Here is a 26744-nt window from a genome sequence, read left to right as displayed (position 1 = left end):
TGAATGAATGAATGAATGAATGAATGAATGAATGAATGAATGAATGAATGTGTGGTGATATCTACAGGAGTTATAAAAAGGATCAGAATCCTGTAACGCCCTGCAAACAGTTGGGCCTCTTGTCATGACTATAATAAGTCATCATTTTGGAGTGCTCTCTTTCTGTGGATATTTGAGGATCATGCTTGGAACCTGGTGCATACTTTATGTCCACTGACCAAATGAGGAGTGAATTCACCAATAAAAGCTCTGTCCTCCACATTGTTCCTTCAAATGACAGAGGACAACCCAGAAGGTGACAGCCACCTGCTGTCTACACCAATCTCCAACAGGCTGGCCCAGGGTCAAAAGATCACTGTCAGTTCCACATTGGGGAAGGAACCAGGCCTCGGACAGATAGACTGAGTGCCCGACCACAAGACAAAGGGGGAGCCTGCTACCCAAGAGAGTAAAGAAAGCACACGAAACTGCCCATGCTCGGAGCACGGGGAGGCTGAAGGCCTCTCCTCCCCGGCTACCAGGGACAGCGATGAGCCTGCAGCCACCAGTGTAAACCCAGGGCACTGGGCACCTTTCCCAGGTCATGCACTGCAAGAAGTGATCCGGGATGGCTCCAAGGAACCACGCTTCAAAGGTCGGCAAACAGAGGTGAAGGCGTGGGCTCGAGGTCACAGTAGCAGAGCCAAAATATGAACCCAGACCCTCAGTGGGTGCTCTCATCCACGAGGACAGAGAGAAAACACAGGGGCCACACTGCTATGTGAGAAGCACACCCACTGGGTCCTCACCTAAACACACATACAGGCACATGTGCTGCGGGTTCCCTGCTGCTACCAGCATGTGTGAACACCCAAAGGTTGGAACCCAAAGCGGGAAGCCAGAGAGGGCCAAGCCCGGCGGGTCTTATCAGGAAGCTCTGCCCACACCATCCCCTAATGAGACATCTGGTGACTTCTGAGCCTTCCCTGATAGTCAGTCCCGCTGGGCAGAGGCTGTTCCTAGCATCTAGCTGGCGACAAGATGACACTGACAGTTGTCCCACAATGCACTGGGTAGCCCCACTGGGTAGGACTCCAGCCCAAAGTGCCCTGTCAGCAGATGGCTCCTCCAGGACTTCCTTCTGGAACCTTGGGTTCTGGGTTGACAGTGCCCAGAGCTCTAGGGATCGGACCCAGGCTAACCTGCAGAAGCACAGCCTCTTACCTACAAGCAAAAGACTCAGCCCATGACCCACGGCTTGCTCTCTGGCTAGCAGAGCCCTCTGAAGACCAGGGTGAGAGCCTGTTCCACCCTAGCTCAGTGGCAAGGTAGTGATGCCAGGGGGACAGCACGCACTGGGTTAGGGTCAGCCCCTCCATCAGGATTCTACCTGGAGAGCTGTCTTCCAGGAAAAGAAAAGGCATCAACAAACGATGTCTGATGCTGGCTGGGCTCCACTGCTCCAAAGGCATCCTTTTGAAGGAAGAACCTGGAGAGGAGCACTGCCCAGCAGGGCCTGGCTCCTTGGCCTCATCAGGGGGTCCTCTCTAGTACTTGCCCTGAGGTCTCCCAAGCCAGGAACACCCACATCATCCATCTTTCCTGGAGTGACAGGATCCATGGCTACCAGGACGAGTGTGAGGATAATGGTGAATGAGCTTCCTGTGTCTGAGAAAAAGCCATTCATTCACAAGCGCAGCCGTCCTCCGAAGGATGAGAGCCGCATGTGCCCCGTTGGCAGATGCATTCCCAGGGCCTGGCTCACGGTCTGGAAGGGGCATCGGGCATCTCATAAATACCTGCACGCTGAGAAACGTAGTCAGTGACCACATTTCCATCTGTCCAGGGCTCTGCTTGCCACAAGCATGGAAAAATGGGGCTACCGAACCCTGACATCTGAGATGTTCATCACTAGGGTTCTCACTGAGGTCAGGGATACGGTGCAGCGGTCGACAGTTTGCCTAGCTTTCCAGACCGGCTGCCTGGAAAAAACAGAACCCAGCCAAGCTGCCTGAAAGAGGTTTAGATCAACTGAGGCACCTGGAAAGGACTCTCTCCAACCTGTTGAGCTGCCTGCTGGATGTGCGGTGCGCTCCAGGTTCCCAGCTTCTGCGAGCTGTCACCCACGCTGGGGTGGGTTTTGGTGATGCAGCTGTCTTTGAGTCATTTCTGCTCCTGTAAGTGACCCCTCACCCACATACATGTAAGTAACCCCGATAAAACTCAGTGGCTCACCAAGGTGAACTCTGGTGGTAGTCACGCTTGGGTTCCCTCTGTGGGGTGGGTAGATGAATGTGTTTCGGCACCCTAGAAAAAAATTTGCCACACACAACATAATTGGCACCCAAATAGGGACATGACAGAACCAAAGATGAGTTGGGAAGCAGTGAGTGCATCAGCCTGACCATGGGTAGCAAGGGATACAGGCTCAGAAGCCTGACAGAGAAACATCCACAGAGGAAATTCCAATAGCGTGGGCCTTCCCTATGTGGTCTGTGTGCCTTTGCGCTATGACAGCAGCTGCATGGCTCTTGGTAGTGAGACACGCGGCTAAGGCTGAGCCAGCAGGATTGGGAGTGTCTGTGGGGGGAGTCTGAGGATGGCAGTCGTGGTCTATGTGGTGTGGGGTGGCACGAATGTTTGATGAGTGGGATCCACCGTGTAAATACGAACTGAACACAGTCAAAGGTATAGAAGAAATCTTACAACCTTTGCAATCAGCCCACAAAAGTCGGCAAGCCGGGGCGGTGGTTGCCTGGGTCTGTGTAAAGGAGCAACTGCAACAAGAAAAGGGGATGTGGCTAGCCGTGTTGGCCTCTGATTTGGCAACTAAATTAGGTAAACAAGAGGATGAGAGAGAGATGATAAAAGCAGTCAAATGGACCGCTCAAGTCCAACCTTTTGTATAAAAAAGAGGAAAATCTGGAATATAAAATATACATGGGGCATTAGCCATGGTAGGGGGGTGATCAGAAAATACTCAGCACTGCAACTGCAGGAATTAGGGAAGACGCTTAACATCAGTGAAAGAGCCTGTGAGGCTGTGGGACGTGGGGGCAGATGGGACCAGTCTGGCTGCTGTGGACACAGGAAAACTCAGTAATGTAACTTCCCATCCCTGCTGAAGGCAAGGGCTGTATGAACTGAGACAGGGTCGGGGAAACCAGTCCCTGGCGGAGTGGCTTATCAGAGCCATTAGGAACACTTGGTTATCTCCTCTGTCTGAGGGCCCCACAAATATCAGGAGCTGAAGGACCATAGAGGAGGGGCGGGTGTTATTGAGGGAACCAGGAATAAGAGGAGCTATGTTTGAACCCCAGTTCACAGGGTCAGATAGAGCTGTGTTCGCAGAGGAGTTAAAGAAAAGCTGATCCAGCAGGGACCTCAAAGCTCGTATGGAGCATTAGTGGCTTTGCTGGGTCCTTCAGAGGGGCGAGATCCTTATAAACTGGGAAAGGCTTTGGCAGAGCTCCGTGACTTGGACCACCATGAGAGTTCCTCAAGCAAGCGAGCATCCTAGAGAGAGCAAAAAGGTAAAGCACAGGAAGAGGTCTGCCTCAGTCCCTGGAAGACAAATATGGCAGGATTTGTGGCAAGCTGGAATTTGAAGGAAAGTACTGACAGAAAGCCAAACTGTTTGCTAGGGGGCTTGTAGGCAGCTCTAAAGCCTGAGCAGTTGACAGAAGACATGTTATAGAAAACACAGGTGAAAACGTTCAAACCCATCCCGGGGTGGGTAATTATCCCCCAGACTGAGGAGGGTGTATTTATCCCCAGCAAAAGGTTATACTAGGGGTGGAGATGGGCTTCCCAGTCAGAAATTCCCCCAACAACCAGGTATGGTGGATGGAGTAGCAAAAAACACAGCTACATCCATACTGACAACTCTGACCCAGAAAGCCAGCAGGTGTGAGCAGATTAAGTCAGGCCCACCAAGTTCATCAGGTGTGGAGAAACGCAGGGAAGCTCTGTGGAAGAGCTCCAGGATGTGGATGTAATGGCTCGGAGAGAATGACTTAAGGATTACAGGGAGCTGAGTTAGTGCCTCCTCTCCACGAGTCGTGCCCAAGAGCGTGGAGGAAACCACTGATGCAAATTAATAGACCCTCCCCACACTATGTTAAACCTTGCTCATGTTCGCCTTTAGCATCTCAGTTGTGAACCTCTGGGATGACCTGACAGTGACAGCAGAGGACAACAGGCTCCCAGGGTGCTTCACCGAGGCTATCTCTGTAACCCCACGATTTGTTATGAGATGGTGACGTGGGAGGACGCCTCGTCCTGTCCATCATCCAGAAAAGGGTTTTGTTATACAGATGACATAATGCTGCAAAACCTCTATGAGTGTTTTGTTGATTTGTAAAGCCAATGGTACTTCCACCTACCTCGAAACCTTACTGGGGCTGGGTTAATCGAAAGGAAAAAAAGAAAAAAAAAATCCAGAAGGACACTTCCAGAGGCCATCAGCTACTAAATGAAAACCCTAGTCCCAAGCATGAACTATCCCCTATGAGCTCTTGGCCAGGGAAGCCCCAAAGGCTCCACAAACTGCTACTGCTGTTGATTGTATGCCAAAATGAGAAGGTAAGGCCCCATTGCTGAAGACACGTCATTGCTGGGGCTGTATGTCCTACATGGAGAAGCTGAGCTGGGGCTGACCTGGAAACTCCCTGCCTACTCGATGCCTTGTCTAAAACCAGAGGTGGCCCTGCAGGCTGTTGGCAGAGAAGTGTCACCAACATTCCTGCCTGGCCGTGGACCCCGCAAGCTACAATACTGACACACCAGGCAGGCTGTGCCTGCTTGTGCGACAGTGGTTCTGAAGTCACGAGCACAGCCTTCCAACTGGACTTGAGGCCTACTCCATAAGAATGAGTTGGCATCTGGTACTGTAGGCCAGGACAAAAGCCTGTGGCTGGGAAGGTGCTCGGTCCCAGTGGGTGAGCAGCTTCTACAGTTTTACTAGACGGATGTGGTGGGCCTGTCAAACGGCCTTCTAAACATGTGCTTACACCCATGGGTCTTTCGTTATCTGCCCCAACTCATAGCCACTGGCGAAGCTCCTGAGAACTAATGACTGTTACCATGGCATGGTAGCCTATTTCTCAGTCATAAATAGACACCCACAGCCATCCCCTCCGAGGCTCAGGGAATCACTGGGGCAAAGGGGGGCAGGGAGGATGCGAGAGCAGGAGGAAGGGGGGAGTGTTGTGTAACAGTTTCCTCCAACATTAAAACCTTCTATTCTGCAGGGGAGCTCTCCAGCTTAGGAAGGTAAAAACAACAACAATCAAAAAAAAAAAAAAAAAGCAGCTTCTAGAACTCCCTGAAACTAAGCAGACTCACTAGGCCCCTCCCTGCCAGGCCAGCTGCCTGGAAGAAACAGAAACTAGCCTGGCTGCTGAAGGAAGTTTAGACCAGCTCAGACACCTAGAAGGACATTCTCCACTCTGTTGAGCTGCCAGCAGAATGGATGGTTTGCTCCAGGTTTCCCAAGCTTTGTGAACCGTCTGTCACCCACAATGGGGTGGGCTTCAGTGACACAGCTGTCTTTGAGTCATTTCTGCTCCTGTAGGTAACCCTTCACCCATACATCTGTGAGTAACCCCAATAGAGCTCACTGGTTCACCCTGTTGGACTCTGGAGGCGTCCTTACTTTGGTCTGCTGTGGGTTCCCTCTCTGGAGCGAGTGGTTAAGTGTGCTTCGTCTCCCCAGGAAAAGTTTTGTCACATGACACAAAGTCATCCTGGCTGCATGCCAGCGCCACTGTCAGCTTGGGCTACATGAGATATTATCTCAAAAACACATAAATTATTTTAAATTGGGAAGCTGGCAAGAGGGTTCAATGGGCAAGGATAGGCTTCTAGGACTAATGGCCTGAGTTTGATCCCTGGATTCACAAGGTAGGGGAAGAAAACAGATTGCCTCACACTGTCCCCTGACCTTCACACATGCACCATAGCATGTTTGTGTGTGTGTGTGTGTGTGCATGTGTGTGTGTGTGTGTGTGTGTGTGTGAGCGCGAGCTCACAGATAGATAGATAGATAGATAGATAGATACGTGTGGTGAGTTTTTTCTAAACCAAATTTTGAAGGTTTTCCCTGACTTCTGCTCGCTCCAGGCTCTGCTATGCATGTACATGCTCACAATGTGTGCGAGTGCACATGTATGTGTGTGTATGTGCGTGCACATGTGTGCACGTGAATATGGAGACCCAAAGTTGAAGCCAGTTGTCGTCCTCCATCTCTCTCTCCCTTATATATTAGGTAGGGTTCTAGCCAAACCCCCAGCTTTCCCACTGGCTAGTCATATTGCCCCAAGGATCCCATCTCCACCTCACAAATGCCGAGATTAAAAATGGACAGCCACGCCTGCATAGCTTTTATGTGGGTTCTAGAGATCTGAACTCTGGTCCTCACATTTGCAAGGCAAGTGATTTACCCACTGAGCTGTCTCCCCAGCCCCGTGACTATTGTTTACATCCTCAAAGCAGAACTGCTCTGACCACAATTCTCAGCACCCTATTTTTCCAAACACAAGAACACGAAGATGCCCACAGCCACTAGGAACTCATTCTGACTGGATGACTGCAGACTCCAAAGTGTGCCCTGTACCCCCAAGCCCAAGCCTTTCTCTCTAGGGTAGGGCTAGGAAAACAGCAGCTTTTTAAAAAACAAAACAAGGAGTGACTATGCAAACCACAATTTCTTGTTTTGGGTAAGCAGGTTCCACAGAGAAAATCTTTAGTCTCCTCCCCCAAAAAGCAGAACCACCAGATGCATTCTGGGAGCTTTGTGCCCACAATCCTGGCTCCTTTCAGGGACCTCAGTTGGTGTTCTGAGAAGACCCTCTGGGTGCCTAGAAATGGCAGGTCTCTGTCCTCAGCCAAGGGAAGTTCTCCGGGCAGAGCCAATGGACTCTCACCAGGGCTATCTGCTCACTGTGTAGTGTCTGCCCCCTTGCCAGGACTCTAACCAATCCAACCAAGGAACAGGGGGCAAAAGACTCCTCAGCCTCTTCCTTTAGAGAAGAGATTCCAAGCCGGAAAGGGTGTCAACACCACATCTACCCCAACCCATCTGCCCCAACTCTTGCCCCAAAACACCAACACCATTCTCTGACCTCCTACCGTGTGTCAGGCAGTAGAAGCTAACTTCAGGTTCATTCAGGTTTCATGACAGCCCTGTTAAATAGGTGCTGTGCTGCACCCACAGTACAATGTGGAAACTGAGGCATGGTACAAGTTGGTCTATTGCTGGGGGGAAGCCTGTGTCTGGCCTGACTCTAGGACCCCACACTCAACATCAACAGACTCTGGGCAAAGAGGACATGAGCCACCAGGGAGCTCGCTTCAACCTGCCACCTCAGTTTCCTTGTCTGTCAGTGGAATGCCAACAGCACCCTTCTCAAGTTGGTTAGTTAAGTGGCTGCCACATGCAAAATGCTGGACAGTAAATGACAAGGGTCAGCTCCTACATGCCGACCCTTGTCATGTTACCGTCTCCCCTGACACTGCCCACGACAGCCCAAGATCTCAACACTGAGACCCAAGGATCCCGGTCAAGATCCACCCACACCACACCATACCACACCACCCTGCGTGGTCACTCAACCTCTATAGTGGTCTGAGACTGTCCCACATCTCCACAACACATACCGCCTCTTTCTGCTTCCTAAACAGAGCTTCTAGGACCCCTTGGAGATGAGGAAGGGTAGAACCCAGTATCTGGGTGCACCCCAAATCCAGTGTGAACACACTGACAGAGCCCCAAAGCCCCCGAAGGGGATCAGGACAGACCCACTGGTTTCTGTGGCTGGAGTTTAGAGGTCAAAGGGGAACTCACTGCAAGTCCCCAGGCTTTCTCCCAGTGAAGACTCAGATCTCACTTCCTCCAGGCAGCCCCCTGGGACCACTCTGCCCTCTGGAAGCTAAAGCTACTACCCTGCCCACCTGTAAGATTAATTATATCATAATTATCACATAACGCGTAATTCCAGTTGCTATTTGCATAGCTAGCTGCCAGCAAGCACTGCTCGGAGGGCTCCAGATAAGTTACACAACTTGCCTATCCTAAAAACCCCATAGAACAAGATCTGTTATCCTCTCCCATTTTACAAGGACATAAGATGATGTCAGGCCAGCTCGCTCAAAGTCACAGATCCAAAGACCTCACCAGGCCACACAGTCAGCCTCTGAATTTGGAGCTCTGGATCTTGTATTATATTGTCTGTCTATTTATTTATTTATTTATTTATTGGGGGGGTATGTATGCTACCATGTGGTCTCAGGGATCAAACTCAGGTCCTAAGGCTTAAGGGCAAGAGCCTTGAACTCTGAGCCATCTCAACCAGCCTAAGGTCTGGAGTTTTTAAAGAACCAATTTTGACCCTGTCAACTACACTGGCTCCTCCCAGAGAGCCAGGAGCCCAGGGAACCCCTCCGTCAGGGTGTACAAAAGCTGACGAGTTGGGGTGGGGAGAACCCCAGGAGAGCTGCCAGTGCCTCTGCACGCAGGAAAGCCTTAATACCAAGATGAGCCCACAGCTCCCGGCCCAAGCTTTCAGGACTAAATGGTCTCGGGTTGCCTGAGGACCATTCCCCAGAGGCCAGAGGTGGCCTCCTGGGCTCACAGGGCAGGGCTGGCTGCTCAGGTTACACAATCAGTCCTCCACTTCGGGCCTTGGCTTGGGGACACAAGAAAGGGCAAGGCAGGAAAGCAGCCGGAGGTCACCTACTCCTGTACAGGTGGGGAAACTGAGCCCAGCCCAGAGTGTTCCGAGACACAGCAGCGCCAGCCTGGCTCATCTCAGAATGCCCTAGTCATACACACGCATGGCTGTCCACACAGGACAGGTATCCTGGGGATGACATGAAAGCCTGAGAAAACTTTTTTCCGGTTTACTCCTAAGATTGCGGACTGCAATCAATTTCCATTATCCCAGCTTTCCCAGACTCTCTGTACCAACAAGACAATTTAAAACCACAGTTAACCCAGCACAACAGCCAGGGGCACACACTGAGGAGGGGTATATTGTTTTCCCCATTAATACAAAAACTGGTTTACATTTCCTGTTTCTTTTTAAGGCTGAGGAGCTCAGCCACTGCGAGGGGGAAGTGAGGAGTTCCCTAGAATCTGTCATTGCTCAGCAATGCCAGAGTGGCTGCATCTTTCATTTAGAAACTGCCAGCTTCAAGCCGGGCCAATCTCTCTCTCTCCTTTCTCTCCTTTCTCTCCTCTCTCTCCTCTCTCTCTCTTCCTCTGCTGTGAGAGAGGAAGAGATGGGAAAGAAAGCCAGCCCTCTATTACCCTTTCCAGAAGGATCCCTGGGCCAAATGGGTTTCAATGCCTCTACACAGCTCCCCCATTCCGTACCCCCTCTTTCCTGAGTGGGAACCCCCTATCTCACGCAGCCTTCCCTGTACCCTGAAGCCACTAAAAACCCTAGAATGCCTCTTCCCCCAGAAGTAGAGAGCTACAGTGTGGTTCGGGGGTCTCTGAAACACACACACACACACACACACACACACACACACACACACACACACGGCCCTTCCTGAAGCAGGGTTAAGACTTCCTCCAACCCAACAGTTAAAGCGGCCCCAGCAGGAGGCACGGAGATTAAAGCCCTCAGGTCTCCCAAACCAACCCATCCCACCCCCCTCTAGTTTTCTCACTTCCTAGGAGGGTAGGGAAGTGGCCCCTTCCTCCTTCTCACTCGAGACACCAGGAGAGCTTACGCACCGCAGTTTAAAGCACCCGCGGGGCTGCCCTGGGTCACCGCCCTGAATCCAACCCGACGTAGCCCGACGTAGCCAGCTGTACAATCCAGAGCAAGGGACTCGACCTCTCTGGAACAGAACTCTTCCCCGGCCTTAAGAATCAGAAAAATATAAGCGCGGTACTAATGAGTCGGTAACGGCTCAGCCAGTCGAGACCCGTGTAAGGTGCGTGGTACATGGGCGCACTCGAAAACGGTTTTGCAATCTAAGGCTGTGTCTGTGCAATTTGAGCTGGGGGCACCGCTACAGAGCCCAGAGGCCCCGGTACAGTTAAGGGTGCTCAGAGCCCTTGTCCCGGCTTCTCACCACACGGGCCACCGGCGGGGGCCCCGGGCAGCGGCAGTGCGGATGTGACCATTTTCAAACTATGCACAAGGCGGGGAGCTACAGACAAAAGCGCAGCGCGGGCCGGCCGGCCACAGGTGGCGGGAGCTCACCGACTGCAGGAACCGCAAGGTGCCCACGTAGTCGCGTTCCGTGCCCAGGATCTCGTTGAGCACGCACAGACGGAGGCGCAGCTGGCGCTCCGACTCGCGGGCGGCCGCGCACGGACCGGATCCGGGGCCGCGAGCGTCCGGCTGCGCACCGTCCCCGCCTGAGTCTCCGCCGCCGTCGCCGCTACCGCTACCGGGCGCCTCCATCGCCGCGCGGCGCCCGAACTTCCCGCGCCGAGATCGCGCCGCGGCTCAGGCGTCCGGGCTCCTCATCCCGGACAGGCGCCGCTCAGCGGGCCCGGGGCAGGCGGAGCGGGGGCGGGACCTGGGCGGAGCCATGGCGGAGTGGGGGCGGAGCCCTAAAGGAGAGGGCGGGGGGCTAGGCGGGCAAAGAGGCGGGGTCCGTCGGGGAGTGGGCGGGGCCTTGTGGAAAATAGACGGGGTGGGGCAAGGGCGGGACCTGGTGGGGAAACTGGGCGGAGACTAATGGAGAATGGCTGGAGCTGCGGTGGAGGCTGGTCGGGAACTTGGCGGAGCCTCCACCCGCAGCCCCGAAGCAGGCTAAGAGCAGGTTCGTGAGCACTCCGCACAGACAGATTTCGGGGCTGTAGTCATGTCGCTCTGGACGCCCCCTCAGGTCATGGCTCTGCTAAGTCTGTAGGCCAGAACCCACTCAGCAGCACCGAGAGGGGAGGCATAGATCCTCGCGCCACCCACGGGCATGGAACGCCTCGCGGGTGATCCGTAGGGGTCGGAGCAACAAGCGCCACGCGGTTCGAGGGACGCTCGGAAGAGCCGTCCGATGCTGTGCTGACGCGGTACAGTCCTGGCCTCTCGTCTTCTGGACCTGCGGCAACCTTGAAAGAAGAACTCTGGCTGCATCTTTTTACATTCTCCTGTTTCTCTTTCTGTGGGAACTCTGCGCCCGCTGTCCTGGCCCTCCCCATCCCCAAACAAAGATGCCCACTCGGGTGACCGCTGCAGGAAGCAGCCGGCGTCCCCACCCGAAATGAGACCAAGATGGGAACCCTACTACCAGCCTGTCGCTCTATGTGACCTTGATCTTGCAAAAGTTCAGATCACGCGCTCACTCCCCTTACAGGAGAATGGGCCCCTGCATCAGCTACTAGGGTTCAGTCCCTCACTGGTGACCTTGGTTGGCATTCCCCCCCCCCCCCCCCCCCCCCCGCCTAAAGCTCCTCAGTTTGCCTCAATACAATGGGAAGGATGTCTGGTTCTTAGGGACCAGAATAAGGCAGGGCCATAGTTCCTGGGAAGTGATTTTAATAGCCTAGAGAGCCTATTTCCATTCTTAATTATTCCTGCGTTTGTCAACTGCCCTCTTGACCTGGCCCCTGTCTAAACCGAATGTTCAGTCCCTAACTGGCCGGCCACAGATCTACTGTGTCCTGTGGAGTCAGTCCTTGTTTCACATAATAGTCTGTCTGAACTGTCATCATCTCTGGGGCAGGAGCCTATTACCTATTTTACTTCTCTTCAAGATACCTAGAATAGTTCTTTGGGGTCTTGGAGTAAAACTATCGTTTGCCCAAGGATAGAGGAAAGTGTGTTAGCTGCTGCTGCCCATGGCCCTGTTCCTTCTTGAGCCTTGGGCACTGGCACATTTGACGTGGACCTTGGCAGAAACATGGTAACCTGGGTATATGAATGTGAAGTAGTGAGCCCATCAGGTATGGATCATGGAGTGAGTGCCTCTTGTTCCTGAGCTGTCCTGGCACAACTCTGCTTCTGCCCTTAAAGGGATCCAGCACCTTTCTGAGTTTCAGTGGCCCCCGTCTTAGAAACCATTCCTCCCTAGCCGGTGGCAGCAGCATGTGTCAGCCAAATCCAGCTGACTGGGTGACCTTGGCCAAAACACCTCACCTCTGGGAAGCTCCATTTCTTAATCTGTAACATGAGAGTCTGAGGGAGCAAACCCGGGGTTAAGGACACCTGGGGGTCAAGTCAGCTCTCTGCTGAGGGCAGAGCAGCACACAGTACCCGCTGGGCGCCAGGAGCGCTCCATCCGCAACTGTGAGCCGTCAGTGTCTCCTAACGTAGCCAGGGAACCCGCTGACACAACACAGGCGGCACACAGTAGGTGCTCAGTGAGTGCCAGTCTCCTCCTGTGCCTGTGACCAAGGCTAAAGGTTAGCTTCAAATGCATACAGGCCTCCCTCACACCCTCTTCCTCTCAGCCTTCTGGGAGGCATCTCCATGTCTCCTACCCTGGGACAGTGACACTGCCTAGCACACACGTCTGGATTTCCTGTAGATTGTTGTTGTTGTTGTTGTTGTTGTTGCTTTGTTGGATTTTTGAGACAGGGTCTCATGTAGCCCCAGGACAGCCCTGAACTCCTGATCTTCCTGCCCCAGGCCCCACAGTGCTAGGGTTACAGGTATGCTTCACCACACCTAGGGCCGTGCTGGCTTTTCTGTGAGTCCCAGTACTCAACCCTGTGTGAGTTGGTACAGGAAGTTGCTTTGAGCATGCAGTGAGCACTCAGTAAGTGCAGACTTTTACTAATTCCACTCCCGGCCCAATCATGGTGCTTTTGTCTGTTAGGATTGATTTGCCATAGGAGAAGAAAACACAAGCTAGCAAGAGCTTAAAAACTAAGGACATTGTTTTCTCAGGAGAGGCCCAGAGCTTGGCTCCTGAGGCCGGACTCAAAACATGGCTATGCAAATGTCTTAATGTCTTCGAGCTTCAAGGTTCTAATCTAGGCCGATCGCAATCTCTTACCCAACAGAGCTGTTGCGTAGATTAAGATGTTTGGTATCCAAAGTACTGCCCAATCCTCCCTTGACTCTGATCTATTCTAATTGGGTGAGGCCATGATGCCTGAAGGTATGGCAAGCCCTCTGGAGACCATGAGGAACCACACTGCTGAATGTGCAGGGGTCAGGTGCAAAATGACAGAGGGGAAAGCACTTCCTGAATTAACAAACTACAGAAGTTCCGTCTCTGGACCTCATGTCTTCTTTGCTTACGCTAATCGAGTGCAGTAGCCTTGATCTGTAGCTGCAGCACTTTAATTGGCATGTGTTCCCTTCTGCAATCGCTCCCCACTTAGAGGAGCCGATTCCTCTATTTCTGGGTGAGCAGGAGTGGGGTTTACACGAGTCAACCCCTGCTGTATCAGCACAGTTATTAATAACACAACAGTTTGGACCATATGGTCACCCTTGTCATCCCCACACACGCAGACACTCACGCTTCTTTTTCTTTCTGAAACAAAGTCTCATATATCCCAGGCTAATCCTCAAACTCACCACGAACCTAAGGATGACCTTAAACTTCTGATCCGCCCGCCTCCCCTTCCCAAGCGCTAAGATTGTGGGTGTGCACCACCACGCTTGATTTAGGCAGTGCTGGGACTAGAACCTGGGGCTTTGTGTGTGCCCAGCAGCCACTCCCGTCGTCTACTGAGCCACATTCCCACCTCTCTGAGAATGCAGACATCCCACAGGGGTGCTGGTGCCCAGCATACCACTTTCCCGGGGAGCAAGGCTGACCTGCTGGTGTCTTGAATTCTGCAATGGGCCTGCCGATGGCTTCTGCAGATGTGGGGACACACATTTACAAGTCTGGCTCCCCACCCCCCACCCCAGTTTGTTTCCTGGATCTAAAGCTTGACAAATAGGACTGCCAAGTCCAAACCCAGATTCTCAGCAGTGCCCCGTGGCAACTTTGACAAGGGCCAACAGTTTTCTCCACACAAACAGCCACACCCTCTCCAAATGCCACTTATGCAGCAGCTGGTTCCCAAATTTCGAAGGCAAACCCGATTCCCAGAGCCTTTGTCAAAAAGAGGACGGTTTAAGGACAGAGTTGCCTTTTTCTTCTTCTTTTTGGCTGTGCTGAGACTGTCCCCAGCCCCTTCACCCTGGGACCCCAGGCCCACCACCAGTGTTTCTGGCCTTCACTTCAGGCATTACTAAGACGTGCATGTGATTTGCCCCCTTCCCCTCCATGTGGTTATTGTCACTAACATCCCTGATTCACAGGTGAGAAAAAAAAGTCTTTGAAGAAACCTGAACTGGGTCACTGTGTCAGTTGGGATGTAAGCTTGCTAACGGTGCAAAGTCACAAATAGTAAGCTTTTTCTTTTCAATAGAAGTTTATGGTGGTCATGACGGCACATGCTTTTAATCCCAGCACTCAGGATGCTGAGGCAAGGGATTTGCCTTGTGTTCAAGGCCACCCGGGCTATACAATAAGACTGTCTCAGGTGTGTGTGTGTGTGTGTGTGTGTGTGTGTGTGTGTGTGTGTGTGTATAATATATATATGTGTGAGAAGGACATGGTATTGCAGCCTGTGCTTGGGGGATGGAGGCACAAGGCTTACAAGTTATCCTCACTACATAGAAAGTCCAGGGCAATGCAAGACCCTGTCTCAAAAAATAAAATAAAACTAAAGAGAAGCAAGTGTTTCTGCCATGCCACGAGCAGCCTAAGGCAGGCACAGAGGACCCAGATATAGGATCCAAGCTTCCAGTAGCCATGGGTATCAAGCTGGCCAGCAGAATATACTTCAAGCCAACCAGCAAGAAAAAAACCAATTCTGGGCAAGAGGGTCTGGTCCTCAAGGAAACCAGAAGCCTCTCATGTGCCTACCTCCATGAACTTGGCCATGCCTATGTCTGAACCCTAGTCCATACCACACCCCTCTCACCTCCTAAATGCCACCAGTGGCCTGTGGGAAGCTTGTGACCTCTGTGCAGGAATATTACCAGCAAGTGAATGTTAGCCAGATGGATGGATGGATGGATGGATGGATGGATGGATGGATGGATGCAGTACCTGCTTTGGTTTCCGGCTTGAGAGAAACCTCACCATGAACATTTGGCACAGAGAACAGTGAACATCAGCTGTAAGGTGACAGCTAGCACCAACACTCTTAGGTCTAAAAAAAAAGGCCAGTAAAGCAGGAACACATGCTGCCTGTGGCCCAGCAGCGGGAACAGCAGGTGTGGAGCCTGGAGGCTGGCCGCTCATGATCAGGAAACTGCAAGAGGGGTCACAATTTGGAGGAGCTGTGAAAGGGAGAGGAGCAGGTGTGACATCTGGACATCTGGGCTTGGGAAGATGCCTCAGTTGGCGAAGTGCTTGCTGAGCAAATAGGAGGACCTCAGTTCAGATGCCTAGCATCCGTGTAAAAGCCAAACATGGAGGTAGAGACAGGAGGATCGCAGGGACTGGATGGCCAGACTGACCAGCTGAAATGTCAGCCCCAGGTTCAATGAAAGATCGTTTCCCAAAAGGTGAGGTGGAAGACAAGAAATATATCCTTATACCCATCTTTGGCCTCCATGAATGCCCAAGTGGACACTGTACCCTCAGACAAGCATTCACAACAGAGCAAGAGTAACCTTGACTTCTCCTCTGAGAGGGGCGGAAGCCACAGACGTTCCCAACAGAGGACAGTTATGATGAGACCTCAGTTCACAGGGTCCCTCTGTGGCTCAGGGGTATAGACTGATGGAGGCTGAGCTCACAAGAGGGTGACCTGCAAGAAGGAGACTGCAATAGTCCAGGCAAGAGGCAGCAGTAGACCAGAGTGACACTAGAGGGCCTGGAATGGGATGCTCAGTTCTGGGAGTGCTCCTAACATAGAGTGGACAGGATCTGCTGGGAATCTGGGGGTGGAAGTTAGAGTTACTCTATATGACTCCAAAGTTTGAGGCTGGACCCCTGGAAGGTGAATGTGGGAATAGAGAAAATTACAGTGGGGGCAACTTAGGTGGAGAGGATGCTGGGGAATTCAGCTTTGGATGTCTTAGGTTTTGTAGTGGTTAACTTTCCTTGCCTGGCAATGGTGACACATGCCTTTAATCCCAGCACTCAGGTGGCAGAAGCAAGCTGATCTGTGCAAACTCTCCGTGAGTTTGAGGCCAACCTGGTCTACAGGTCGAGTTCCAAAACAGCCAAGACTATACAAAGAGACCCTCTCTCTCTTGAAAAACAAAACAAAAGTTAACTTTCCTCATTGCTGTGACCGAATGTCTGATGAGAAGCAGCTTAGGGAGGGGCAGTTTATTTTGGCTCACAATTTAAAAGGACACAATTTGGGCTGGAGAGATGGCTCAGAGGTTAAAAACACTGGCTGTTCTTCCAAAGGTCCTGAGTTCAATTACCAGCAACCACCTGGTGGCTCACAACCATCTATAATGAGATCTCGTATCCTCTTCTGGTGTGCAGGTGTACATGAAGGCAGAATAAGGTAAAAATAATAAAAAATAAATAAATCTTTTTTTTTAAAAGATTTTGGTTCATGTTGGTAGAGACAGAGAAAACAGGTGGTGGAACGCGAGGTTGCTTGCTCACATCTGGGAAGATTCAGAGGCAGAGAAAGGAGAGACTGGCGCTCAGCTGGCTTTTTCCTTTTCTCCTTTGCATCTAGTCCAGGAACACGGCTCATGGGATGCTATAGCACATGCTAAGCATGAGAATTCTTTTGCCAGTTAAGCCTCTCTGGAAACATCGTTAAAGGCACATGGAAAGGTTTGCTTTACTGGTGTTCCTATGTAAAACAATCAGGTTGAGTGACATCCAACCTTCTGAAGTCCCATCCCTTGGAAACTCAATACTCAACACATGTTGTTGTTGTTGGTGGTGGTGGTGGGGTGTGTGTGTGTGTGTGTGTGTGTGTGTGTGTGTGTGTGTGCACAAGCTTTCCGTGGTATACATGTAAAAGTCAAAGGACAACTTCCAGGAGTCAGTCTCTATTTTCACTGTAGGTCCTGGGTAAATCTAATTTAGGTCTGTGAACTTGCGTACCAAGTACTTTGCCCACGGAGTCATCTTACCAGCTTAGCACATAATTTTTAAACCTTAAATTTCCACCTCTGATCTCACAGTGCAAAAGATATCCAGTCCAACTTCCAAAGTTCCCATAGCCTTGAACAGCCCCAAACTTCTGAGGGTCAAGACAAACTCCTGTTAGCAAAATGGGAATTTAAAAAGCAAGTGACGTGTAACTAATGTACAATGTTATAGGGTAAACATCCTCATTCCAAAATGGAGGGTCGGGAGTATGGCTAGGAAAGATCAGCTCAGACTGAAGCCCAGGAGGGCACACACCAAATATCCTGTAGCTGCATGTCTGGCACCTCGGGCTCACGAGGAAATCACTGGGCTCCGACGGGCTTCAGTAGCTTGCCTTCCCAGCTTTTCCACCTGTAGAACACATAGCCTCTCTCTTGTGCTAGCTTCACTCTGCCTACAGCTTTCCCCAGCATCTCTACCCATCCTTTGCCTTCAGAGCTTCGTGCAAAGGCCTCGCAGGGAACCCCTGTAGAAATTCTGGCCCTGCCGTGGATTGCTCGGCCTTGGTGGCTTTCCGGATGCCAGCCTCCCTGACCCTTTCTCGCATGTCTGCACAAACAGCATCCCAAGGATGCTGCTGCTATGTTTGCTGTCTGTCAGTTGAAGATGGAGCATGACCCCCATTTACACAGCTGCAGTGGTTTTGCAGCTGAGCCTGGGAAAGCGTGTCCCTAAGCAATCTGTTCTCTCCCTGAGTACCTCAAAGGCATTTTCTTCTCCAGGACTCTCCTTTCAAATGAATTTGCATTGTTAAACCCTGGGTGGCAAAGTCTCACTCTAAGGCACCTTTTCCTGTACAGAGCTTGAACCTCCCACTTAAATGCACCACTCTCTTTTAAGTTACAACTGGATTCTTTGTCCTGTTTTCTCGACTTTGTTACTGGTTTGTTTTTTGTTTTTTAATCCTTCTTGCTTCACCTTGTACTCTTTTTACATTGTAAATATGACTAAAAGCCATAAGCTATAACCACACCACAGCCTGGCTGCTTGCTGTCTTGACAGTTCCTCTAACCAAACGAATTAGTCCATTACTTTTTAACTAACCCTACTCAGATTTTAAGGGTGTGGGCAGGACAGCTGTATTTGTCAGACTATTACACATGTGGCATCCAGCCGGATTCCTACAGAGCCTGTTTCCCTCTGAGGCCACAACATGAGCACAATTTGTGCTCTCCTCATTCCTGTACCGTTCTGATCTTCTGCACTCGGGCCAGAAAGACCCATTAAGCTCCTTACAGGATTGCAGGGTCTCTCTAGCCCACAGTTCTAAATTTGTCCACATTCTTTCTCAAACCAGTTCCAAAGCCAGGTTATCCTACAACAGCCCTGTATCTTAATGCCAGTTGTCTATATTAGCTAATTTTGTGCTGCTTTGACAAAATAAAATAAAATAAATACAAATAAAAAATGAATTAACATAAACCTGATAAGAAAGCTTTTAGACAAGGAAGGGTTTAATTGGCTCTGATTTTTAAAAGATCTGTTCCTTCACAACAGGGGAGGCACGGCCCATGGAGCATGAGCCTGTTTGCTCACACAGGCGGGGATGGGGAAGCCAAGACAGGATTGCTGGTGCGAAGTGGACTTTCTCCCTTCCCGCTTTGTGCTTGACCCATTATCTCACCCCTTTGAACTTAGTGTAGTTTCTCAGCCCCTAAGACAGGGACACTCACATTGAGGGCAGGTCTTAATTAACCTGGAAACATCCTCATATCCAGCGTGCACCTACGCTGAGCAGTTTTTAATACAATCATGGTGACAGTGACGCTTGACTGTTAATAGATGTGTATTTAAAAGTCCAGGCACAATCCTGTGGCCCAGGGGAGACACTGTCAGGATGAATGATGGTCAAAGCTAATGAAGGGGGTAAGAAAGCCCAGAGAAAGTGTGTGTATACATACGTATATTTAACGTGGAGCCCATGTGAAGATTAGAGGGCTGCGGGCGTTTGTTCTCTTTTCCCACGGATCACTGAGCCATCTTGCTGGCCCAAAATAAAGCTTAAAAGAAAAAAAAAAATCTCCGTACATGGGAATTCAAGAATGGAGAGTTGAGAAGCATATGGCAAGACTGTGGTGGCTAAGGGCGCGCACCTTGATGGTGTGACAGTATTAAACGTGAACGTGGTGGACCTCTGGGCATGGCTGTGGGGGGTTATTCTGATTATGTTAACAGATTCTGGAGGGCTTATCTTACTGTAGGTGGTACCCATCCCTGAGCAGAGGATCCTAACCTGCATAAAATCCGAGAGCCAGCCGAGGACCAGCTTGCGTTCTTCTCTGTATGTGGATTGTGGACCCATGTGATCAGCTGCTCCATGCTCCTGCCGTCCAGACTTCCTCTCCATGAGGAGCTATCCATGGAGCCACACAGATCCATGAAGCAGAACCAACACTTCTCCCTTAAGTCGCTTTCGTGGGGGCATTTTATCGCAGTAACAGATAAGTGACTGAGGCGGAGGGGGAAGCCATCAACAAGAGGTACCAGGACATTGCAAAGTGAGAGGCTGGGAAGGGTCTGGGAGTCAAATGAGTTTCTGAGACAAAGTATAGGGCTGAAGACGTGCATGTGTGCTTCATGCGAATTCACTTTATAATAATCTGTTACATATATGGTTTTTTTTCTTTTTTTTAACATCTGTTTTGGGAAGGATGATGGTACAGCATGTGTGCAGAGGTCAAAGGACACTCTCTCCCTCAACACATGGGTCCTAGAGCTCAAAAGCAGGTGGTCCGGCTTAGCAACAAGCTCCTTTACCCATTGAGTCCTTTTGCCAGCCCCATATTCTTTAAGCATTTTTCTTTAAAGAAAGGGCTCTCAACCAGGCATGGTGGCACAAGCCTTTAATCCCAGTACTCAGGAAGCAGAGGCAGGTGGGTCTCCGTGAGTTCAAGGCCAGCCTGCTCTACAAAGTGAGTCCAGGACAACCAGGGCTATAACCCTATCTAGGAAAAGGAAAAATAAATACATACACACTTGGATTCATGCTCTTTGACCAATTCATTTTCATTCTGGGTATCTATAAACTGCAGGAGTAACTACCCATCCAGGAAAGTTGCTGCCTAAAGATGTCCATCATGGTGTCACCAATGTTAACCATAGGAAAAAGAACCCGAAAAACCACAAGTCAGCAAACAGTTAAACACAATATAGTAAATCTCAGAGTGGAAACTATTCAGCCACTGGACCATCTGCTCAAAAAATTCTTAGTGGAATGGGAAAAATGGTTGTGAGAAATGGAAAAATGGGAAGAGAATGAAAAATGTATGTAATAAATAAATTATATGGAGACTGGTCTGTATGCACTATATATCCAAACAGAAAAGACAGTGAGAAACTCTATAAAAATAACAAGAAGGAGAAAATGAGATGGCTCAGCAGGAAAGGGGGTTTGCTCCCAAGCCTGATGTCTAAGTTCTATCCTCGGGCCCCACATGGCAGAAGGAGAGAACTGACTCATACAAGTTGTCCTCTGACCTCCACTTGTGTGCTATGGCACACATACGCATGCACACACACACACACGCGCACTAAAATGTTTAGAGAGAAAGCGAAGAGAGAGACAGTCACATCTGTAGAGCAAATTATGGGCATTGATTTCTTCTTTATAAATTTCTCAAAATTTCCATGATGTTATAACTTTTATTCTTCATCTCGTTGCTCCTCCCTCCCCAACCCCCTCTACACTGAACCTAAGACTTCCTATATTCCAGGCAAGCCCTCTACCACTGAGCTACACCTAGCCCTCCCCCTGTCTTTTTTGTTTTGTTTTGTGTTTTTGAGACAGGGCTTCTCTGTGTAGCCCTGGCTGTCCTGGAACTCACTTTGTAGAGCAGGCTGGCCTCGAACTCAGAAATCCACCTGCCCCTGCCTCCCTAATGCTAGGATTAAAGGTGTACAACATCACCGCCCGGCTTCTCCTCTGTCTTTTGATTGGGCACCTGCTGAATCCCTGCCCTGGCGCACCACCACAGCTTGGACTGTAGCCTTGGCTTGGTTAGATTTACATGTCTTATTTTTGCCTTCTCCCATCTCCACTCCTCAGAGTCCCGTCTCCCCCACAGACACCCACTCGGGTGTATTTAAAGCGTGTTCTTTCTGCCCATCTGCCATACATTTGTTTAGATATATGTGTATTCAAACAGACATGAGGGAAAATACAAAAGTGAGAAGGACCTAGTGCTGTGCAGTTTTCGTGTGTTTCTGTTTTTATGTCAAAAAAGATGCAGCACCCGCGGTCTCTTCCGTTTTCTCCCTTAGTATCTTCTCTCTGGTGAGTCTGTCACCACTGTTCCTGTCTGTGAGCATCATTCAGGGTTCTATCCAGGGCCTGAAACACCTGTTACAGGTGGCCATTCAATGGCCGCTGGCCATTCTCTACTTTAGCATACCTAAGGACTACATTTCCCAGAGTCCCTTGCAGGTGGGCAGAGCCACAGGACTGGCTTTTAAGTAAGTTCCTGGAGACCTGTGGTGACCTATGTGCCTGGCCCTCTAGGATAAGGCCCTGAAGCCTTTCCACATACTCTCCATCTTGCCCCTTTGGTGACCTCCAGAGTGACCTTGGAAGCTGCTGGTGGAGTCGAAGCAGCCTGTTCTGTAGTGAACCAGCCAGTCACCAGCCTGTTGAGTGCTTTACAACCGTCACAATGGGTCAGTCAGGTCAGGGCACCCTCAACCAGAGAACTGTGCTCTGCACTTCCACCCCCCAGTGCTGGAAGCAATGTCTCCTGTTGTCCTTTAGATCAGCCTCCCCATCTAGCCTCCTTGTGTCTGTTTCCTTGTGTATCATCGAGCGAGTACCTTCAGTCCATCCACAGGAGAGCAAGATGGTCCACCTGAGGAAAACCTGGCATACTCGGGAAGCTCTGGAGACAGAGAGCAGAGGCTCTGGCATTCTAGTTGTCTCGTGTGGGCATGTGGCTGGTGAGAGACCCTTGATAGCAAGCATTCTCACCTGCACCAGCCTTATCTCTTACTGTGGATTGGAGGTCGCTAACGTCCACGAACAGCAGACAACAGACAATTCTCATTTCGTGATCTGCGGTCTCTGCTCCACAGCTTAACTCTGTGGTGTCAAGGGCTATTGGAAATGAATGGGCATGGGCAGCTTACAATAAAGCTTTGTGCACAAAAACAAAGCCCCAGCTGTGGGTGCTAAACTATAAGCAGAGAGAGAGAGAGTGAGAAAGAGAGAGAGAGAGAGAGATCTCACTCTCTTTAAATTTCTGTGGAGACCACGTTTCCGTGGTCTTAGCTCCTAGAAGGCCTTGTTTGTTACCTACACAAAAAGTAACCACACAGAGCCCAACACACTCTTTAGTCCATCAGAGAGTAACTGACTGAATGAATGAATGAATAAATGAATGAATGAGAGAGAGAGAGAGAGAGAGAGAGTAAACAAATGAATCCTATTTAGGAGTGGTCCCAATGAACCGATCAACCTCTGCACAACCTGAACAAGAAGCCTCTGTGAACCAGGAGAGTCCGGCCCGCAACAGAGAATCATTCTTGCTCCGTAGACACTACCCACTCTCCCACCCCCAACCCCACCACACATCAGCTGAAGGCTTTGCTTTCCAAATTCCCCAAACTAATAAGGAAGGACAACCGCAGGGGGCTGAGCTCTCTAAAGCAAACTGCTCTGAGTGACGAATCTATCCTTTAAACTCCTGGCTTTTTCATTTGTCCCAGTAGAAATGAGCATGAGTCACAGCTCTTGCCAGAGAGTGTTTTCAAATGCATCCTTGTGTGTCTATCTCCTGCCTGCAGACCTGGAGGTCCGGGTGCGGCTGGCAGGGGGCTAATGATTTCAGCTGCAATGACAAAAGCTGTCAAGTCTTGCTAACCAGACTTCCTTCCCTAGGTCGACAGCATCCAATAAATAAAGGGGAGGCAAATTTTGTCTGGCAGAGGACCTGGGGCATACAGGGACTCAGGCAGCTAGGTTACACTCTCCTATCCGTGTCTTTCCTCCCTTTAAACGCCTGCCCTTCGTTAATCTGATCCTGAAGCCCAGCTCAGAAACTACTATGACCTGTGAATCATATGACCTGCGGACCACACAGCTGTCCTGGTGTGTGCCACCGCAGCCTTTCTGCAGACACAGTCCAAGCGGACCCCTTCCAATCAACTCCTAGCTCACTTGGAGGAGGAGGAGGAGGAATGTGAGGTCATTTCCACGTGGCCGTGTTTTCTCTCTCCAGCCTGCTGTGGCAGACACAGCTGACTCGGAAATTATGAAATCAGAAGTCAGATCAGCACTTGGCCTCTGGCTGGCTGTGTGACTTCATGTCTGGGGCCTGTGTTCCTGCCTGTGTAAATGGGGACGGCAATCGTCATGGTAACGGGGCAGACGCAGGTTGTGTCTCCTGGGCGGCCCACTGACTAAACTCGGTAGGGGTTACTACTGTTCACAGCTACATCTGAGCCCTGGCACAGAACCTGGCCTGCAGGGACCTGCTGCCTGTGTGTGTCCCTCACAGGCTGTGTGCTGGAATCTCCATTCCTAGGGCAATAGCAATATCTGTAAGAGGAGGTGAGTTCCAGAAAATTCTGTGGACTGCTGATGTTCTTGTAGGAGGGGCTTAGGCCACAGACTGGATTTGTCATAAAAGTTCAAAGGCACAGGCCTGTAATCCCAATACCCAGGAAGTGGAGGCAGGAGAATTCGGCCTGAGGACCTGACTTGGGATGCCTGACACCCATGTGAAAAGCCAGGTGTGCATTCATAACCCCAGAGTTATGTGAATGGAGACCGAGGAGCACTGGAGCTTTCCGACCAGCTCATCTGGCTGAATTGGTGTGCTCCAGGTTCAAGGACAGATGCTGTCTCAAAACATAAGGTGGGGGGGCCTGGAGAGCCGGCTCTGAGGTTCAGAGCGCTTGCTGCTCTTGCTGGAGATGGGAGCTTAGTTTCCAGCCTTCAAGTCAGCCAGATCACACCCCCCTGTAAGGCCAGCTTGAGTAGATCCATTGCCCTCTTTTGAGCTCTCTGTGCATCTGCTTACATATGACACACGCACGCACACACACACACACACACAAATAAACAAATATATAGGGTGGAAGATAATGTCGACCTCAGGCCTCCACATAAACCCGCATACAAACGCAGACATAAAGCACGTTCACTCCTCTCTAGAGCCTTGGCTGTGCTGAAACCTGTTTTTCTGTAGACCAGGCTGGCCTGGAAGTCACAGAGGTCCTGCTGCGTCTAAGGCATGCGCCACTACACCCGGCTTCTCTGTTGTTTATAAAGTGCTCTGTCTCTGGCAAAGGTTTTGGTTACATTATGTAGATGGGGGTTTAGAGGGAGGTAGAGGCGTTAATAAATTCCAAAGAAAGTAGGTTTAAAAAAAATCAAAGCCTGAAGTCGGGTATGGGACACGCCTGTAATTCCAGCACTCAGGGAAGCAGAGGCGGGCGGATCTCTGTGAGCTTTATAGACCAGATGGATCTTTGTAGACCAGCTTAGTCTACAAAGTGAGTCCAGGACAGCCAAGGCTACACAGAAAAACAAACAAACAACGAAAAAAACCACCTCTGTCTCAACCTTGCCCCCCCCCCAAAAAAATCAAAGCCTACAGTGCTCAACAAATATGGTTTAGATCAATGTGCAGCCTGACCTTAAGAGGACCCATCATTCTCTTTAAAGATACTTCCAAAGTCAACCTTGACTCCTTGGTAGTCCATATCCAGAACTCCTAATGCTTAGCTTCTGGAATATTCTAAGATCCTAGTGATGAGATGGCAAATATGCCATCAAGCCAGGACCACCGGAGGAGGGCGTACATTGACCCATCTCAGTGCTCACCTAGCTTCAGGACCAGGTAGATCCAGGTATCCACAGAACTGCCTCTTTCCCATAGAGAGTCTGGCTCGGATGGTTTCAGCTGCAAGTCACCTAACTCCCCCCACCCCCACCCTTCTGGGCTTTTCGGTGAGTCACCTGTGACCCCTCTAACCTGAAGGTGAGCTGTGGAAAGGACAGGCTGGACCTGGTGCCGTGCGCCTGCCCGAACAAGCAGGAGGAGGTTGAAGCAGGGGGATTTCAAGTGTGGAACCAAGCTGGGCGTGGCGGCACATGCCTTTAATGCAAACTCTGGGAAGGCAGAGGCAGGCAAGGAAGCAGGTGTACCAGGCTGCACGGTGACAGTCTGCCTCAAAGCCTCAAAAACAAACAAAAAGGCAGTGGTGCGGGTGGGGGAGGGTGGTGTTTTGTCACTTCTGATTCCTCCTTCTGGAGGGGAAGGGTCCCAAAGCAGCTTCTGTGTACCTGGCCTCCTCTGGGCCTCTCTGCACATCTTATGTGTGGAGATGTCTCTGCTAACCCCCCCCCCCATCCTACAGCATATCCATTGTTCGAGTCAGATGAACCCCATCCTGCCTCCTAGAACAGCCTGGCACTGTGCCCATGGTTAGGGCCTGGGTCCAGCACTGGCCTGATCCCTGCCCTATGCCATTCTGCAGATTACACTTATAAACTCCTGGGCTCCTGCAGAACTTCTGTGCAATGGGCCAAGGCTGGACCCACTGTGCCCAATAGCTGCAGGAGGAGCCCGGTGGCCCTGTGAGAAAACCAAAGAGCCTGACCTTTTCCAGGGTGGTGGGGTTTTCTGAAAAATCCCATGGGGCCTGCAAGGTCATCTCTCAGTTCCTCATCAGCCCAGGGGACCCGCAGTGGCATGACAGCAAGAGACCCAAGGAAAGGGCCCTGTCCTCCAGGGCTGGTAATGAGGCTGGCAGAAGTCAGATCTCAGAGAGAAATCAGGGAGGACTTCATGAAAGGAGTCGGCTGTGCCCAGCGGTGGGAAGCTGGGTGCCCAGCTGGGCTACAGCTTAGGTGTGCTCTCAGCCACGGAGCTGTGTCCCCAGCCCTGTGGTTTCATTTTCCTTCCTTCCTTTCTTTTTTAATTTAAAGACAGTCTCTCTCTGTATCCCTGCCATTTTAGGGCTCCCTGTGTGGCTTGAACTCCTGGCAGTCCTGCTTCAGCCTCTCAAGGGCTGTGACTATAGGCATAAACCACCACGCCTCGGTTTTTTGCCTTCATCAAAGACATTTTTTTTAAAGATTTATTTATTTATTTATTATGTATACAGTGTTCTCTCTGAATGCCAGAAGAGGCCCCAGATCTCATGACAGATGGTTGTGAGCCATCAGGTGGTTGTTGCAAATTCAACTCAGAACCACTGGAAGAGAGCAGCCAGGGCTCTTAACCTCTGAGCCATCTCTGCAGCCCCATTAAATACATTTTATTTTAACTTTTATCTCTGTGTGTATGTGTGTGTGTGTGTGTGTGTGCTCGTGTATTTGCCACGTGTGTGCAAGTGCCCTATGAGACCAGAGTTGGGTATGGAATGCCCTGGAGCTGGAGTTATGAGAGGTTTTTATGCTGCCTAAAATGGGTACTGGAGCCAAATCAGGTTCTCTGAAAGAGCAGCCAATACTCCTAACCACTCACTAGCTTCTTCTTTCTTGCTTTCTTTAAAAGAAAGGAAAGTCGGGCAGTGGTGGCGCTCGCCTTTGATCCCAGCGCTTGGGAGGCAGAGGCAGAGGCAGACACATCTCAGTTCAAGGCCAGCCTGGTCTACAGAGCAAGTTCCAGGACAACCAGGGCTACACAGAGAAACGTCTTGAAAAACAAAAAGGAAAGGAAAGGAAAGGAAGGAAGGAAGGAAGGAAGGAAGGAAGGAAGGAAGGAAGGAAGGAAGGA

General features: G+C 50.7%; 1 protein-coding gene across 1 annotated transcript in view; it reads right to left on the bottom strand.

The window, feature by feature from the left end:
• Prex1 (phosphatidylinositol-3,4,5-trisphosphate dependent Rac exchange factor 1) overlaps positions 1–10512 on the bottom strand; it is a 147501-nt gene extending 136989 nt beyond the window's left edge. The window contains exon 1 of the mRNA XM_055596098.1: positions 10200–10512. Within this exon, the coding sequence (XP_055452073.1) occupies positions 10200–10403 (204 nt within the window). The 5' untranslated portion in view covers positions 10404–10512. The remainder of the gene's footprint in view (positions 1–10199) is intronic.
• Positions 10513–26744: the final 16232 nt, after the last annotated feature.

The sequence above is a fragment of the Psammomys obesus genome, unplaced genomic scaffold (genome assembly GCF_907164565.1).
Source record: "Psammomys obesus unplaced genomic scaffold, mPsaObe1.curated_primary_1811, whole genome shotgun sequence".
Classification (NCBI taxonomy): Eukaryota; Metazoa; Chordata; class Mammalia; order Rodentia; family Muridae; genus Psammomys; species Psammomys obesus.
The sequence above is the reverse complement of the archived record's forward strand: the minus strand, read 5'-3'. Positions and strand labels throughout refer to the sequence as shown.